The sequence below is a fragment of the Macrobrachium rosenbergii genome, chromosome 4 (genome assembly GCF_040412425.1).
Source record: "Macrobrachium rosenbergii isolate ZJJX-2024 chromosome 4, ASM4041242v1, whole genome shotgun sequence".
In the NCBI taxonomy this organism is placed as follows: domain Eukaryota; kingdom Metazoa; phylum Arthropoda; class Malacostraca; order Decapoda; family Palaemonidae; genus Macrobrachium; species Macrobrachium rosenbergii.
Window position 1 is genome coordinate 47,920,761 of NC_089744.1, and position 18,560 is coordinate 47,939,320.

Consider the following 18,560-nt stretch of genomic DNA (forward strand, 5'->3'; position numbering starts at 1 on the left):
ATTTTCATGACTAAATTTTTTATACAAAAAAATAATTTCATAATATGTACTGTACAAAAAACTGTTTTGTCATTTGTAATTGTTGTACTGATGTAAACATAACTCAGTTCACACACACCCCTTTCTCTCTCTCTCTCTCTCTCTCTCTCTCTCTCTCTCTCTCTCTCTCTCTCTCTCTCTCTCTCTCTCTCTCTCTCCATGACGACACAGCATAGGTCGAGACTGTCGTTAACTAGGGACTTCCTGTATATATATCTAGTCCCTGAGGTCTGTTTATGTCTAGATAATGTCGAGCATCAGGTAGCATGAAATTGGATAATCGAATGATTACTGTACAGGTAGTGCTCAACTTATGATAATTCTCCTTACGATAATTAAATTTTGTGATGGGGTTAGCAATTAATACCGTTATGACAATATTTAGAAAATATTTTTGAATTTCACGCAGGTGAGGCAGCAGCATACAATCAGACAGCGAGAGAGACCAACTTACATTAGACCAACTTATTTTCCTCCATCTCTTTATTCCATCCTCTAGTTAAAAAAGTAAAAGAGAATGATAAAAGTATTGTTAGTAACGTTATACTTGCGTAAATGCGTTGTTTTGCTAATAATTGAATCGGATAACAACTGTTTTGCTTGTATTTCAATCGTCGTACAGTTAAACAATAACCGTAGTTGTGTTACAAATGACGTTAAGTAGTATAGGACTGATATATTTTTACGTTATACCCTTATTCGCTTTGGAGAAAAGATCGGCAGGGAAATATACTGCTGAATTTGAGCTGCAAGTTGTAGCTGAAGCCGAGAAAACAATGTTCAAGCTGCTAATGACTATAAATTATTGTGCATTGGCAACATGGATGAAACTCTACCTTAAATAAAATTGGAGAGAGAGTATTTTAATAAAAATTACTGGGCATGAAAGAACACATATTACTGCTGTTTTCATGTCGATAAAAGATAAATAAGTAAAGGTCGTATTATGATGAAATCAATAGAAAACAGCAAACGGAATCTTGATTTTTTTTACACAAAACAAACATGCCCCCAAACAGCCAGCTGCCAGAGTCATGTATTAACGAAAAAAAAAGCTAAATTAATTTCACAGCAAGACGTATTTAAATTATATTTAAATACGTATCTAGAGATTCATTTACGCTAACTAGAAGCAAGAAAAGCACTCTGAACTGAGTTAAATGCAGTGAAATAAACTTACCGCGTAATCGATTTCCAAACCAAAACATTGATTGCAATTTATAATACTAAAGCATTATGAAAATATATACAATATTATTGGATACAGTGTAGTAAAGCATAACTTTTTAAAAGATCCATGGAAAAGATGCACATTCGTTAAGGTGATGTTTGTATAATACCATGTTAATATGTGAATGTAGAGTACAATATAATGTAGACTAGTCTACCGTATATGTATACGATATACCATAGTGTAGGCTAAGCCTTTTGTTATTCAATTTCTCTTTATACTGAATGATCATAAGTCAGTCTGCATTGAACCTGCAGAAATAGTTGACACTAATAATTGCTATACCATATATGTATAGAGTATACTGTGTAGTGTAGGCTAGGTTACCATCTATGTACAGTATAGATGGTACTGATTACCCTAGTGTAGGCTAGGCTATATTCGAGATACGATTTTTTCAACAAACAATGGGTTTTGAGAGAAAGTTCCATTTAGTTTAATTTTTTTTGTTATTCTTTTATTATGCAAACTAGACAATGATTGTTGTACATGAATGAAGAAGAGAAGGCATGTCACAAAAACAGAAGCAGCTTTTCTCTTTACCCTTCACCAATATGCTTTTATGGGTTTAGCTAGGGATGTTAGAGCAATTCAACATTTTCACTGTCCAGACCTAGAAGTTTGAAGTAAGTTGGGACCTTTTGTGAGTAAATTGTGGCTAACTGACAGATGGAGATTTAACAGAAGAAAATGAATGTTGTGAAGGGTTGGATTTTGAGGCTGTCCAACTAACCTGAGGATTTGTTAGGATCTGGGTGTGTGCAGCTGAGCTGAGAAGTACTATGGAAAGTTTTAATCTCCGTTAATCTACTTTAGATGCAGTGCAACCCTCATACCACATAAACTCATCTGGTACTCGTTTTGCACTATCTCTCATTTCATCATTAGGAGAATTGGGCTGGAAAGTAATATGAATCTTAACCCTTTTTTGGGTTCAGATAAGATTTAATAAATAGAAAAGCCTTAAGAAGTGAGAACCTTGATAGATTTTTTGAATTCTGCTCAGACCATCTCAAATTAATTGAGAAGATTTGGTTATGCAGTGGAAGCGGGAGAGGCACTATTAGTTAAAATAGTAGGACAAAGACTAGTAGGAAATCCTAGAAAACTTAGATGAAGGCCTAAAGGAAGTGTAAATGTAGTAGATAGTGCACAATATAGAAGAATGTTTTACATCAAACCTCTGTGTTGAATTCTGATGTTGAACATTGATAATGATGACATTAAGTATTATTATTTTTCCAGAATTATTTTTAAGCATTTAAAAAGTGTTTTTAGCATGTATACTCTGCTCGCTGTACCACTTTTCATCAGTCATTTTAAGTAAAACCTTGCTAGTGGCAGGTCGTATTAAAAGCTGCTGCATGCACCATTAAATAGCACATTAAAGATTCACTGCCCTCTTGCGGTGAAATACAGTTGAGCCATATTAAAACCTATAATTTGGATATCATGGAATGTCCACAGAACATTGATATTTGTCAGCAAGCAATAGCTAATTTTGCCCCACACTTTTCTTTCAGTGATGTTATAAGTGGTGACACACTGCTGAACTGTCTCTTCCCCGATGATCTTGGGATAAACTCTCCAAATCCAGCAAACTTTTATCAATTAAATCGCTCTCAGGTGTACTTAAGTGAACACTTGGGAATGACGGGACGTCCATATAAGTGGGCTCAGACTTTAGCTGGCTTGTCATTTGCGAATGCTGATCTGCATGCTTTGGATGGTGAAGATTCACAGGATGTAAGTTTTATCAAGGTGATTTTGTTGTTTGAAATGTTTAGTTAAACAGTTCATTAAGAAAGCATTCAGATGTATGTAAAGGAGAGCACCAAATGAAGAATGTGATTATATTATGATTGTCTCATTTCATGAATTTGGCTGTTATTTTTCCATGGTTAATTAAAAACAAGTACTGCATAGGAATATTTTACATACTGAATAGGCCAGTCTTTATTAAAGTGAAAAATGTAAATGAGAATCTTGTAAATGCATCAGTTTTGCTTGCTAAAGTTAATAGAATGGAAATTTATGTTTCAATATTGATTGGATTTTTAAGAGTAACGTAATTCGAAAAAGAATCGCAATGAATGTTTTTGAAGAAATTGCATGTTATTTTCAGTATAACATGCAATGAAAGGAAATGTAAGCATTTTTTCTTAATTCTCAGTTTCATCCCTATGCTAAAGGGTTGGTTGCTATGATGCATCTCCTAATCCTACGTCACTTTATCACTCCACCTAATCCTTTGCCTCCCTCTTGACCTTCTACCCCAATAAGTTCCACCTAAGTCCTCCTCATTCCTTCCACACTACATACCCATAACATCTCAATCAGACTCCCTTACTCAATCAGTAATCTGTACTACCCCAGCACTTCTAATTTCATCATTTTCCAGCCTCTCTTGCAGCAAGATCCTGAAAATCCACCTCGGCATTTTCATTTCTGTCTGCTGCAATTTCTGTTCCTCCTTAATAACCATATTTCTGAACCATACATCATCGTTGGTTTGATTGCAGTGCAGATCATTATTTTCAGTTTATTAGCATTCATCTATTACAGATTACCCCTTGCCATCTTCTTCCATTTCTCCAAAGCTGCTATTATCCTACTTTCAGTCTCAGCTTCACACCTTCCTTCTTGGCTTCAAGTAATTGTTCTGGAAGGGATACAAACCTATGCTTTCAGAAATGGAGATTCTCGCGTGAGCTCACTTCAGCTGTCACAGACACAACAAGTAAAACAAAATCCTATCGAGCAGGCCCATGAGTTACTTGTGACCTTAGCAGGCCTTGCTCTCCCATTTTGTTCGCATTCACATTGGCACTTACAGTTATTGCATTTATTTTTTGTTTTCTCTGAGATTGTCATTTTGTGTGTTCATGGCCTTGTTACACATTTTCTGTAGGGTCGTTGCCCTCCCAGCATTCTTTGTACCTCCAGTAGCCCAGTGTGTGTTATTGAAGTAATAGTGCTGTTTTTTGCTATGAAGGGCAGACCTTGTCTGTGTTTTCTCTGTGCTTCGTGAGTCACATGGCTGACCTCCTTTGTGTTCGATTGTGGTGTGTCGCCTGTGTGTGTGTGAGCCGCCTCCTTTGTTTATCATGGCTAATTTGGAGGACATGAAACATGAATTCAACATAGAATCTGCATGGGCAAACCCTGTAATAAATTCATGTCCCCAATAATGGTAGACCTTCATTCTTGTCCATATTTCGTGTTTTGGGGAGGGTGCACTAGAGGCGCCATATGTGATGAGTGTGTGGAGTGGCCATCACCCTATTGGTCTTTGTATGAGGAAAGGTGTCATAAGAAGGGCAGCTCCTCCAGGGAGGTAACTCAACCCTTTCTTATGCCCTCCGACAGTTCTGCCATCACCAAGACCACCTTCTCAGGGATGCCTCCAGTAGATCCTTCTTCTTCTGCCCCTTCAGCACCAGCAGAAGAACCCATTGAAGGAGACATAATTCAGAAAGTGCTAAATTTCTAGGTGAAAGGTGGACAATCACTTCTGCAGGGGTCGTCAGGGAGCATGCAGAGTGCCCCTATCATCGTCTTCCATTACTTGGAAACCAAGAATGACAAAGTGTCTTCCCATTCTTCCGGCCTTTCCTCCTCCCTTCCTCAGATTGGATAGGGGGAATAGGGAAACCAGTAAGAAGAGGTCAAGGGCAGATTCTGCAGACCACCCTCCCCCATTTGAAATATTAAAGGTTGGAAGGTTCTTGTTCCCCAGTACTGATAAGTTTCCTCTGCTTTGTGATTGACCTCTTGTCATTGTAGGGACAGGTAAGCCTGCAGGGAAACCAGAAGTACATCTTGCCAAAGCAGCAGCAGAGCAGATCAAGGATGAGACGCAGGTTGAGAGCTAGCAGCCATGTCTTGTTTACAGTGTCTTGTCGTCACATAGTAACTCTTCTGCTCAATGGGTGAAGTTCATCTCATGACAGGCAGGGTAGAGACTTGTCCTGCTCTGCTCCCTGCCTCTCCAAGACAGAGTAGAGAGATCATCCCTGTGGGTCCTACCAGAGAAGCAACCCACAGACCAGAACAAAGGTAGGAGCTTCAAAGCTGCAAGTACCAGCTGGACAGCACTGAGATCTTTGTCCAGTAGCAGCTCTGTGGCCTCCTCCTGCGGAGAGGACAGAACGATAGAGACAGCAAGAGAGAGCCAAGAGCAGGAGGAACTGGAGGAAGTCTCGTAGGTTCCAGAGGAGGAGAAGGGATTCGTTGAATTTGTGATGCAGTTATGGCAGCGTCTGGGGCTGGCAGAACCCCCTATCTCTGCCCCCCAAAGACCCCTCCTTGCTCTTTTATGTGGAACTAGCAGTGGTGAACCCTCCGGAAGTGAGACTGTCGGTTCATCTGCCCTGGTCCTCCTTGATTGAGGATTTTATTAAGAAGCTGAATTGTGTGGTAGCAGGAACAGAGAACTGCTTCGCATCCTCCACAGCGAAGCCTCTTCATCCCCAAACACACCTTCACCATCTCTAGATCTTTGGACTCGAGCATCTACATGTTGGCTAACAACATTCTGTTGGGATGGTTTTGGCAGCTTGGAGTGTGTATGAACAGCTTGAAGGTGGGGAACTTAAAGGTGATGTTAACTAGGGCTTTAAGAGCCATCTCCTGGCTGGACAGATGCCAGGGGGCATGACTCAAGGATATCAAGGATGCCATCCCACCAGAGATGTGGCCCATCATCAGGAGCTACATAGGCCTTTCAGGGAAAACCCTCTTGTACATCATCAGACAAGTAGGACACACTTGGGCTAACCTGATCCTCAAGTGGAAGGAGTCCATCCTCCTGGTTATCTTGAAGCAGATCTCCCTGTAGAGCTAGCTAAGCCTTAGAAATGGCCCTGTGGTGAACTCTCCCCATTATTTCCCACAGGATCTGGTCTCTCAAGCAGTTGACAACAGGGGAGAGGACTCCAGGGGTACTCTCTTCTCCCAGGCAATGTCTCTTAACCACTTCAGTATCCAGAGGATCAGGAGGCAGGCCTCCCATCCAGAGCAGAGCCTCCTACTCTGCCAGGTTTGCCTGGCTGCAACCCAGGTTCAGACAGCTGGGACCGATGGGACCTGTGGGGAGTACTTCAACCAGTCGTTTTGCCCTTATTCCAACCATCTCATGGACATCTCTGTAGAACATTCAATAGGGGAGGCGTGAGGTGATGCTCGCACGTACACACACTCTCTCTCTCTCTCTCTCTCTCTCTCTCTCTCTCTCTCTCTCTCTCTCTCTCTCTCTCTCACACACACACAAGAGGGGGGTTGTGTTGGGGGAGCAAGTGGTTGATTAGCAGAAGTACACACTAAGCTGTCACATGGGAGGCTGATGTCTGTGTAGCAAGTGGTTGTTTTAGCAGCAGCATGGGACAGGAGTGGGGAGTGGACAGTACTGATACTTCAAAAGTTGTACAGGCTCCCCTTCAGAATTTCCTCTGTCCCAAACACTGATTGCATTCCCTTCCTACATGAACGACATGTCCAAGGGGAGGGACTTGAACCAGCAGATAGAAGCCATGCTACTGAACAGGATGGTGGAGGCAGTAAAGGACAGTTCATCAGGATTCTACAGCCATCTCTTCCTGGTGGAGAAGGCATTGGGTGGGATGGCAGTCAGTGATAGATCTGTCAGCACTGAGCCTCTACTTAAAACAAATGTCCTTCACCATGGAGATGCCCCCGTTGGTATTGGTATCGATCAAGGGGAATGACTACATGGTGTCAATAGACCTGCAAGATGCCTACCTGCACATCCCTATCCACTCAACCTCTAGGAAATACCTGCAGTTTGTCTCCAGGGAGGAGACATCAGTTCAGGGCCCTCTGCTTTGGGCTGGTGACAGCCCCAACCACAAGTATTCACTCAGGTCTTCCAGCTAGTGTCACCTTGGGCACATGCGAGAAGGATCAGGCTGTGGCACTTCTTGGGTGATTGGTTGATCCTGGCTTTGTGTGAGACAAAAGCAGAGTGGGGCAAGGATGAGAATCTGGCACTGTGCAGGGAGTTGGGGGTGATAGTGAACTTCTTTACCATCAAGTACCCAGGGATGCGAATCAACATGGCAGTAAGAGCATACCTGTCAAATGAGAGGTAAGCCAATCTGATGAGGATCTCTGACCCCTTCCTCACAGTTACGAGATCTGTGGCAAATGTGCATATCTAGACGGCTATGAGGAGGAATGCAGCGATTTACATCCAAAAATATGTAAAGACTGGAGAGAAGGAAATGGATGTAGGTTTAATAAAAAAAATGTAGGTATATGCATCCTGTAGCCATGAAGAATAAAACTCAAAATCAAATACATATAAAAAATCAAGGTAAAATGAATCAATTAAAAAAAGGAACAAAGAACATGTGATGAAGGAAAAAAGCAAGCCAACAGCACGTTACGAAATGTCAGCACCACGATATGAGGCATCAGCACCTAGACATAGTGCAAGGAACAAGCCATGTATCTATGATGCTAGGGGATAGTGTAGATATGGAGATAAATGCAGTTATATGTACAAAATGAATAGATATGAAGATGGAAGATCAAATATAATGGAAAAGTTGGATTTTTTAATGTACGAATTTCTGGAAATGAAGAAAAGAACAACATATCAGAACAGGAAAGAGACATGAGAAAATCCTTATTATTACCCACATTAGATAATGGAGATAACACGCAAACCATCATAGCGAGGAATGCGCAGGGTTTAGTTTCGAGTAACTCAAAAAGAAAGGTAGAGTTCTTAGAAGAACTAACCCAAAATGAAAAAATAAAAATGAATATAAGTGAAACCTGGTATTCCCAAGAGACTGGTAATGATGATCAGATAAAGGGTTTCCAACTTATAGATCAGATAGAAAAAATAGGAATCAAGGGGGAACCGCGATATATGGGAGAGACGTCAGTCAAGGAAAAGTCTGTGAGAAATATAGTAACACAGATTGTGAATTAATAGCGGTAGAATTTGAATCTGAAAAATTAGCGAACATCGTAATATACAGACCCCTAATACTAAAGAGTTTTACATAGTAATTGACAAATTGGATGATATATGTAGAAATCGCAAAGACTGGACTGGACTCCTATCCGGAGACTTTAACTTTCCTTTCGTGGAATGAAAAGAACGAATAGGAGACTGTGGTTGTATTTATACATATAAGAAAGAGAGTAATAGTAGTGCAGAAGATAAGAGGCAATTTGAAAAACTATTAGATATGCTACTAGAACATAACATTCAGCAAATAAATCACCTGCCAACAAGAAAGGATAATATTTTAGACCTATTATTTATGAACGAGGTCATAGAATTAACCGTCCGTTCCAAAGCACATGAAAACAGAGATAAGCAAGAGACGAAAAAATGGGAAGGATATGGAAAATACAATTTCTACAGTAAGAATATAAAATGGTCAGAAACAAATGAAGAATTAAACAAAGACTGGGAAAACATATTCGTAAGTGATAATGTACAGTTAAATACGGATATTTTATATAAAATATTAGAGGAAATAGTGGAAAAATATAAACCGAAGAAGAAAAGTAAACATCAGTCACGCATAGCAAGAGACAGAAGGATCTTGTTCCAGAAAATCAGAAAGTGGAAAAAAGGTCTTGCAAAAGAAAAGAATGCATGGAAAGTGACGGAACTAAAAAGTAAGATAGAAAATGCAGAACAAAAGATTATACAATCAAAAGAAAATGAAAAATGGGACTTAGAAGAAAAGACCCTAAAAAATATCAAGCAAAACCCCAAAATATTTTATTCAGAAGAAAAGACCCTAAAAAATATCAAGCAAAACCCCAAAATATTTTATTCATATGCAAAAAGATGAATAAAAGAAGAGTAGAAATAGGCCCTTTAAGAATTGAAGGGCGATTAACGAATGAAAAAAAGGAAATATGCAACATATTAGCAGAAAGATATGAGAGAATTTACACCTAGAATTGACAATGAAGATAATGATACAAAAATAAGAGATGATAATAGTGAATATTTATCGGACATAGATATTAATGAAGCCGATATTGTGCAGGCTATTAATGAAATGAAAAATGGATCAGCAGCCAGACCAGACGGCATCCCTGCCATTTGGTAAAGGAAGTAGTTCATTCTATCGCAAAGCTGCTCGCAATATTATTAAGACAAAGTGTAGATACAGGCAAGATTTATGATGAACATAAATTAGCATATATTACCCCTACTTTCGAAAGTGGATCAAGACTAGAGGCAAGTAATTATAGGCCTGTGAGTGTAACATCACATATTATGAAAGTGTATATAAGGGTAATGAAGAAAAATATAATGAATCATTTAATGAAAAAGTTTGTTTAGTATAGGACAACATGGTTTTGTGTCCGGAAAAAGTATACAAACCCAACTGTTAGCTCACCATGAAAACATATAAAAATATGATAAACGAAAAAGATACAGATGTGGTTTACCTAGACTTTGCAAAAGCTTTTGACAAGGTAGACCATAATATATTAGCGAAAAAAATTAGAAAACATAATATTATGGACAAAGTAGGAAGATTTTTGAATAACAGAAAACAGATAGTGATTGCAAACGATGAGAAATCGGATGAAGCTAAGGTAATATCTGGTGTGCCACAAGGTACGGTGTTATTGCTGTTTGTTATTATGATTGCAGACATAGACAGTAATGTTAAGGACTTGGTAGTGAGAAGTTTCGCCGTTGACACAAGAATAAGTAGAGAAATCACTTGTGATGAAGATAGGAACTCGCTACAAAGGGACCTAAACAAAATATATGAATGGGCAGAGGTAAATAGGATGGTATTTAACTCTGATAAATTTGAATCAATAAACTATGGTGATAAAGAAGGAATGCTATATGCATATAAGGGACCTAATAACGAGACAATCACAAATAAGGAAGCAGTTAAAAGACCTTGGTGTGATGCTGAATAGGAATATGGTATGCAATGATCAAATAGCAATACTATTGACAAAATGCAAAGCAAAGATGGGAATGTTGTTCTGGCACTTCAAAACAAGAAAAGCCGAACACATGATTATGCTTTATAAAACATATGTACGTAGTCCACTTGAATATTGTAATATAATATGGTACCCACACTACCAAAAGGATATTGCACAAATAGAGAGTGTACAAAGGTCCTTTACAGCTAGAATAGAAGAAGGTAAGGACCTTGACTACTGGGAAAAACTGCAATTCTTAAAATTATATAGTCTCGAAAGGAAAAGAGAACGCTACATGATAATACAGGCATGGAAACAGATAGAAGGAATTACCGAAAACATCATGGAGCTAAAAAATCAGAAAGAGCAAGCAGAGGTAGATTAATAGTGCCCAAAATTATATCAGGAAAACTAAGGAAAGCACACAGGACATTAATCCACTATGCACCAGCATCAATAATACAGCGATTATTCAATGCATTACCAGCTCATCTGAGGAACATATCAGGAGTGAGCGTAGATGTGTTTAAGAATAAGCTCGACACATATCTAAGTTGCATTCCAGACCATCCAAGATTGGAAGATACAAAATATACCAGATGATGCATTAGCAATTCTCTGGTAGACATCAAAGATGCCTCACACTGAGGGACCCGGGGCAACCCGAACAAACTTTAAGGTGTGTAAGGTAAGGCCCAGCAACCAGTGAAGCAGCAGCAGGCCCTTCTCAGACATTTTGTCTCCTTAGAGAGGCTGGTCTCCAGGGGCAGGGCACACATCAGATCCCTTCAGTGGCAGTTGAAGGTAACCTGGAAGAGATCGGGCAAGGCCCTGTCTCTGATCATTGAGCTAATGGAGGTGATCAGGGAGGACCTGAGGTGGTGGAGAGACCCGACAAACCATCTATGGGGAGTGTAGGTTCATATCCTAGGATATGAACCTACACTTTCATAGCAAAGTTTACCTTCCTCTTCTGCCCCTCATAGTTCCGATCACTCCCAGGTAGGCTGGTTCACACAATGGAAGAGTGAGAAATAATGAATTAATTATCTTATCTATAGTTTTTGGTGAGAGGTTCTGTGAACGTTGAGGGTATGTTGTGACCGACCATAAAATGACTGGTGTTGCTTTAAAATCTAATGGATAAATTGAGAAGAATTCTGTAACATATATTAAATAGTTGTTAGGGAATTGAGTAGGGGGACTTAAAATTTGGCCAAGGTAAAATTGGTGAGCTGTAGTAAGCTAATTTGGAAGTACAAGGAAATTTCCCCCAAGGATTTTGGGTAACCCATAAAGAAAACCGAAAGAAGAGCAAGTACTGTAAGGAGAGTTATACGTTTAAAGAAAACTAAAAGAAGACCCAGTACTGTAAGGAGAAGTATATGTTTGACCACATAAAATCTCATGACTGTGAAGTTACTGTTGGAGGTTATGATCAATCTTGTTTGTAGTTCTTAATGTTCAATCTCCTTAAATTTTATAATGCTAGAAAGGATGTAGAGATCCCTGTCCAATGGGATAATGCCTTTACCTTTATCTGGGGCAAACAATGATATATATTTTATTTTTGTTTATGTATGTAGTTTGCACATATGCTTTTTCTTGTTTTAGTGAATGTTTGTATTTTTGTATTATGTTTTCTTGATGATTATGTTCTTTCAAAACTTTATTAAAACTTGAATATACAATCTGTGTCATATATTTTTTACAGTCAGGAACTGCCAACGGCCCATATGCTTCAAGCCATCGTGTAGATAGTGAAGCTGTTGTTTGGCAGGATAGTGCTGAACACATGCCTAATACAATTTCAGCAATTAGGCGTCGACTACAAGCAAGATTAGCCTTGCACAATCAGTTATTAAACCTAGAGAGTGCTACTTCAACCAGGTATTTTGTTTCATGACATGTACATGCAATTGTAAATAAAGGTAAAGTTTAGTGCTGATATAATGTTTTTTATGCAAGTTTCTTAATCCAAATAGATCATTGCACAGGCTGTTATAAGGTTGTGAATACAGTATGTTCAATGTTGAGATATCTGTAACACCATCATTGGCCATGTTATAATGTAAGCATTTGCCTTCATTGGGTAAAATGTTTTATGTGTTCTGCCTATATTTTTTTCCTGTGCACTCACTACCTGAATTATCATCATGGAGTCATTCTTGCAGTTTACATTGTAGTGCAGTTTGTAGGAGGTAACTAATACATTCCAGTAGTGTCCTCCCATCTCTGCTGCAGTAGATTGTCATTCCTTTTTCATCAAATACTTTTGTTCTCGTACTGCCCATTGCTATAATCCAATTTCTTTTAAGAAGGTTTTGATACCTTCATTTATGAATATAGTCATGGGCGGGGGGATACCTTCAGTTATGAATATAGTCACCCCCCCCCAGTATTCAAGGGGGATAGGGACCACAACCACCTGCGAATAGCTAAAGTCCATAAATACTTGACAATCCCCCCTCTAAAAATGTTTATAACTGCCTATTTTAATAGTTCAAACACCAAATATACCTTAAACTATCATCTTAAAACACTTTAACCCTCTAACGCCGAGCCTATATTTACGAAAGTGTCTGTCGTATGCCGGCGGCGTTCGGGAGTGAGCGCCGAAGCGGGAAAAAAGTTTTTTTTTTTTCAAAAAATCACAGCACGCTTAGTTTTTAACATTAAGAGTTCATTTTTGGCGCCTTTTTTTGTCATTGCCTGAAGTTTAGTATGCAACCATCAGAAATGAAAAAAAAAATATCATTATCATATATAAATATTGGAATATATGACAGCGCAAAAAAAAATTTTATATATAATTGTATACAAATCGCGCTGTAAGCAAAACGGTTCAAGCTAATGAGTTATTTTTTTTTTGTTGTATTGTACACTAAATTGTGATGATTTTGGTATATGACAGATTGTAAAACGATCAAAGCAGCACAGAGAAAATATTATCACAAAATGATGCATGAATTTGTAACGCACGGACGTAAAAAAAAATTTTTTTTTTTTTTCCCTCAAAATTCACCATAAATCAAAATATTGTGCTAGAGACTTCCCGTTTGTTTCAAAATGAAGGAAATTGATTGAATATTACTAGACTGTAAGTTTTTTAGCTTATAATTGCATTTTTTTACCATTCGGTCGAGTTAAAGTTGACCGAAGGTCGGTTTTTTTTCTATTTATCGTGATTTATATGAAAATATTTGAAAACTGATAAAAGCTACAACCATGATTTATTTTTTGTTGTAATCTACATGGAATTGCACACATTTTAATATATAACACTTTATGTAACACCTAATGTAAAACGGCGAAAAAATTATGACAAGGTGACTCAAGAAATGCTAAGATTTTCAGCGGAGTTTGCGCGCGCGGAGGGAAGGAAAAAGTTATTTTAAAAAATTCACCATAAATCGAAATATTGTGCTAGAGACTTTCCGTTTATTGCAAAATGAAGGTAAAGGATTGATTGTTACGAGAATTTAAGAATTTTGGCTTACAATTGCGTTTTTCGACCATTTCAGTCGAGTCAAAGTTGACCGAAAGTTAAAATTTTGTCAGTTATCCTGATTTATATGAAAATATTTCAAAACTATTAAAAGCTAAAACCATGATTTATTTTTTGTTGTATTCTACATGAAATTTTGCACATTTTGATGTATAACACTTTATGTAACGAATAATATAAAACGGCTAAAAAATTTCGACAAGGTGACTCAAGAAATGCTAGGATTTTCAGCAGAGTTCGTGCGCGCGGAGGGAAGGAAAAAGTTTTTTCAAAAATTCACCATAAATCGGAATATTGTGCCAGAGACTTTCCGTTTGTTGCAAAATGGAGGTAAAGGATTGATTGTTACCAGAGTGTAAGAGTTTTGGCTTACAATTGCGTTTTTCGACCATTTCGGTCGAGTCAAAGTTGACCAAAGGTTAAAATTGTGTCAGTTATCCTGATTTATATGAAAATATTTCAAAACTGTTAAAAGCTAAAACCATGATTTATTTTTTTGTTGTATTCTACGTGAAATTGCGCACATTTTGATGTATAACACTTTATTTAACGAATAATATAAAACGGCACGAAAATTACGACAAGGTGACTCAAGAAATGCTGACATTTTCAGCAGATTTCCCGCACTCGGAGGGAAGGAAAAAAGTTTTTTTTAAAAATTCACCATAAATCGAAATATTGTGCTAGAGACTTTCTGTTTGTAGCAAAATGAAGGTAAAGGATTGAATGGTACTAGAATGTAAGAATTTTGGCTTACAATTGCATTTTTCGACCATTACGGTCAAGTCAAAGTTGACCGAAGGTTAAAATTTTGTCAGTTATCGTGATTTATATGAAAATATTTCAAAACTGATAAAAGCTACAACCATGATAAATTTTTGTTGCATTCTACATGAAATTGCACACATTTTGATGTATAACACTTTATGTAATGAATAATATAAAACAGCGCGAAAATTACGACAAGGTGACTCAAGAAATGCTGACATTTTCAGCGGATTTCCTGCGCGCGGAGGGAAGGAAAAAGATTTTTTCAAAAATTCACCATAAATCAAAATATTGTGCTAGAGACTTCCCGTTTGTTGCAAAATGAAGGTAAATTATTGAATATCACTAGAATGTTAGATTTTTTGCTTACCCAAAAAGATCCAAATATATAATATATATATATATAATATATTGTTTTTTACTTTGGTATGAATACATAACTAAAAGGAATGCAGGTGAAAAACTTTTTTTTTGCATAAAACGAAATAATATACAAAACACCAATAATACAGATATATAAAAACTTGTAATAAATATAAAACTAAATATAAAATCAATGCAGAATACTCACTCGTAATCCTGACTCTTCATTCTGTTTTTGTTTTCTCCCTCCTCCATTGAAGAGCCTTGCATTTTTTTCCTCTCGACATGACGAGGCACGGGTGGGGGAGGGAGACGCGCGCCCTTACTGCGGATGGGGCGGCCCGCTGCGCCCTCCGGTGTCGCTTGGGTAGGCGCACTCCAATATATGACCGCAGTGTGGTACTTGCGGTCACACTCCCCGAGCCTGCAAAGTGCTACCTTGCAGGTGCGACAGACGTACCGGGTTTCTCTTCTTCTGCTATTCATATGGCACACCCGGCACCGTTTCTGCTTACGCCCTTCTAGGAGCTCCAGTGTGTGATCCCCTGCCTGCAGCCGACACACAGGGTCCACTACCCGACGGGACATTGGAATGTGAGGGAGGGCGGCAGCAGGGGCGGCGTCGGCAGGAGCAGGAAGACCGAGGTTGGCCCTCCTAGCGACATCTGCCCTTTCCTCTCAGGGCAGATGTGGAGCTCGGGGCAGGGGGGCGGTGTTGGAAGGCCACTCCTCTGGATTAAAGTTTATGAGGGCATTCCCAGCCACCTCAAGAAACTGGATGTGGGACAACCTCCGAGCGTCAGAATTGTACCCACAGTAGAGGATGTAGGCATTCTGGAGGGCCAACTGAAGGTGGTATTTGAGGAGCTTCTGTGTCCACCTCCTGGTTCTCCTGGCGAAGGGATAATACTGGATGAGTTGATCAAAGAGATCAACTCCTCCCACGTGCCTGTTGTAGTGCCCAATGACAGTAGGCCGTTGGACACGAAACTCCTCATATGTAACTCGGCCCTGCCGACGTGTCTTCTTCCGCTGAATGATCTCTTCTTGGATGGGCTCATGACTTGTCGTAATCATGGGCACGAGTCGGACCCCCTACCAACAGATGACGAAGACATCTCCCTTCCGCCGCCACGCTGTCTCTCCTCTTGCCAGATGTTGCGGCTGGCTAGCAAACCTCTTGAGGACATTCGGGGCCCCACGCACCAACCGAAGGGTACCACTGACGTGCACACCTGCTTCATACAGTTCCTGGGCCAGGGATACTGAGTTATAATAATTATCCATAAACAGGTGGTATCCCTGGTTACGGAAACGACCCACAAGACCGAAGACAGTGTCACTCAGCATGGAGAAGACCCCAGGATACACCGAGAAGTCCACGACGTATCCAGTGTTGGATTCCGTAATAAAAAATAACTTTACACCATATTTCTTTGGCTTCTTGGGGTTGTACACTTTTAACTTAACATCTGTCCTGTACTTTAGTTTTATGGTTCCTCTAATTTCATTGTTTGATTTTCTCTTGTTTTTTGGCATAATGTACTTATTAACAATTACTGGTGCACAATCAGTTGTAATTAACATATGGGTATAATCTTACATGGGTTACTGCATTTCTGGAGTGTTGATAGTTATTACTGCAGTTGTATTTGGTTTCTGTCTAGATCTCTTGGACTCTTCCGTGTTATGATCTTTTGAGTGATGCCTGACTTATGTGTTTGCAATCATATAATGTTTATCCTTACGCTGCTCAGTAGACCTTTGTGCTTAAATTGGGACCACCTTGATGTGTTGAGGGGGCTCTCGAACCTAGGGATCTATTTTTTATTTTTCTTTTCCCTAAGTTTGACCCCAAGTGTCCCACATATATAATAATACACTTTAGGAATAATTTTGTGGATTTTTCCACTTTTGTCAAAATTACCAAAATTAATAAATAGGAAAACATATCATAGCATGGAGTGAAGTTGAATCTGAAGCTAAATAGTGGGAACTGTGGTAGAACCATCATCTACCTGATAATGTTCGGACCTGTTTTTTCAGGCGGAACTATTCTGTGGAGCTGGACCATGGATTCCAGGGGGCCTGGTTCTAGGAATAGGACTCTCGGCTTTCTGTCCGGTTAGCCCATATTGTGATTAGGATGGGGATGACTGTATTATTACAACACACTCAGTCCTAGCAAGCGGGTTTTGCTTACACTTGGGCCATACTAATCATGATGTGCCATCCCCCTTTTGGGGTAGGGTAGGGACGCGGACATTTGGGAGTCAGTTCCCACTTGTGCCATTAGTGGAACATTCAACTTCATAAAAAGCCAATGATATCTTTTCAAGATTTATTATTTTTTTTTTTTTATATATCTTTTATGCAAAGTAGTCATGAAGATATTAGTACCCTGGACCCCATGATGGTAAAATTCTGGCACAGTCGATGACTAATGGAACGTCACTCCTGAATCTCCTTAACATAGATATAAAATGCTACAACGGAACATCCTGTTCCAAGTAAAATATCAATTCCTAAAGACTCGAAGAGTTTAGAAAGTCAAAAAAGAAACAAATAAAAACAAATTGGTAAACTCCAGTATTGTAACACTGGAACCATACATAAAGGACAATAACTCTAAAATAGAAACAAGTAATCCCCTAAAACCCCATCAACACAAGACAGCTCATCACTGATGAATGTGAAAAAATTAAAAGAAATAACTATCGACTAAATCCAACACTAGTTCATTTTGAAATATTTTTGGACCAGACAATTGGTCCAGATTTTTAATATTAAAAGCAGAAAAACAAATCTCACCAGCCATTTTAGAGAACAAATTATTAAATATACACCCCACACAAGACATGGAATGTAGACATATCAAAAACAATGAATGGCTAATACAAACAACAACCAAAGCCCAATCAACAACCTTTCTACAAATAACCAACATAAATGAAATGAAAGTAACAGTAACTAGCCATGAAACACTAAACTATACACAAGGAACAGTAATGCTCCCAGACAACGATGAAGAGCCACCATCAAAACAAGTCTTAATTGACTCCCTTAAATTTAGATACAACAACATACATGACTTGGAATTATATACTGTCCCGAGTAGAAGGGATGCAAATAAACATATTAAAATAGTCAAAATAAAATTTACAAACTGGGAACTACCACGAAAAATAAAAATTCTGGGACTGAATAGAGAAGTTCGCCCCTTTGTCCCTAAACCTCTCCAATGTTCTAACTGTCTAAAATATGGCCATTCAACAAAAAGATGTAGAAATAACGCTATATGTGCTGTATGTTCTGAAGACCACACAACAAATTGGAAATGCAAAACCTTCAAATGTGTAAATTGCAAATTAAATCATCATGCAAAATCTAAAGACTGTATATTTTATCAATATTATACAGAATTACAAATGTTAATGGACAGAACTGGTATGCCCGTTAACGAAGCCAAACTCGAACTGAAGGTGAGAGGAATCAATGATCCAGTAAAACGCCATTCATATTCAAATGCTGTAACAACTCATAATAAACATAAAGAATCTCAACACAGAATAGCTGTGACACACCTCTCCCCCTCCTCTACTACTCATAAAAGCCCAAGAGTACAGTTGCAACAGACCTCCCCAGTAACAAGCCCAGTTAATCGTTCAGAAACGAATTCCAATGATATGGAAAAATCAA

The 18,560-nt window shown here is 38.7% G+C and overlaps 1 protein-coding gene across 5 annotated transcripts in view; it reads left to right on the forward strand.

The window, feature by feature from the left end:
- The window catches only part of thoc5 (THO complex 5), a 319,834-nt gene that overhangs the window by 121,240 nt on the left and 180,034 nt on the right, over window positions 1-18,560 (forward strand). For all 5 annotated transcript variants that reach the window (XM_067096318.1, XM_067096325.1, XM_067096331.1 and 2 more), the window contains exons 10-11: window positions 2,794-3,016; window positions 11,937-12,112. In XM_067096318.1, coding sequence (XP_066952419.1) covers window positions 2,794-3,016; window positions 11,937-12,112 — 399 coding nt within the window. The remainder of the gene's footprint in view (window positions 1-2,793; window positions 3,017-11,936; window positions 12,113-18,560) is intronic.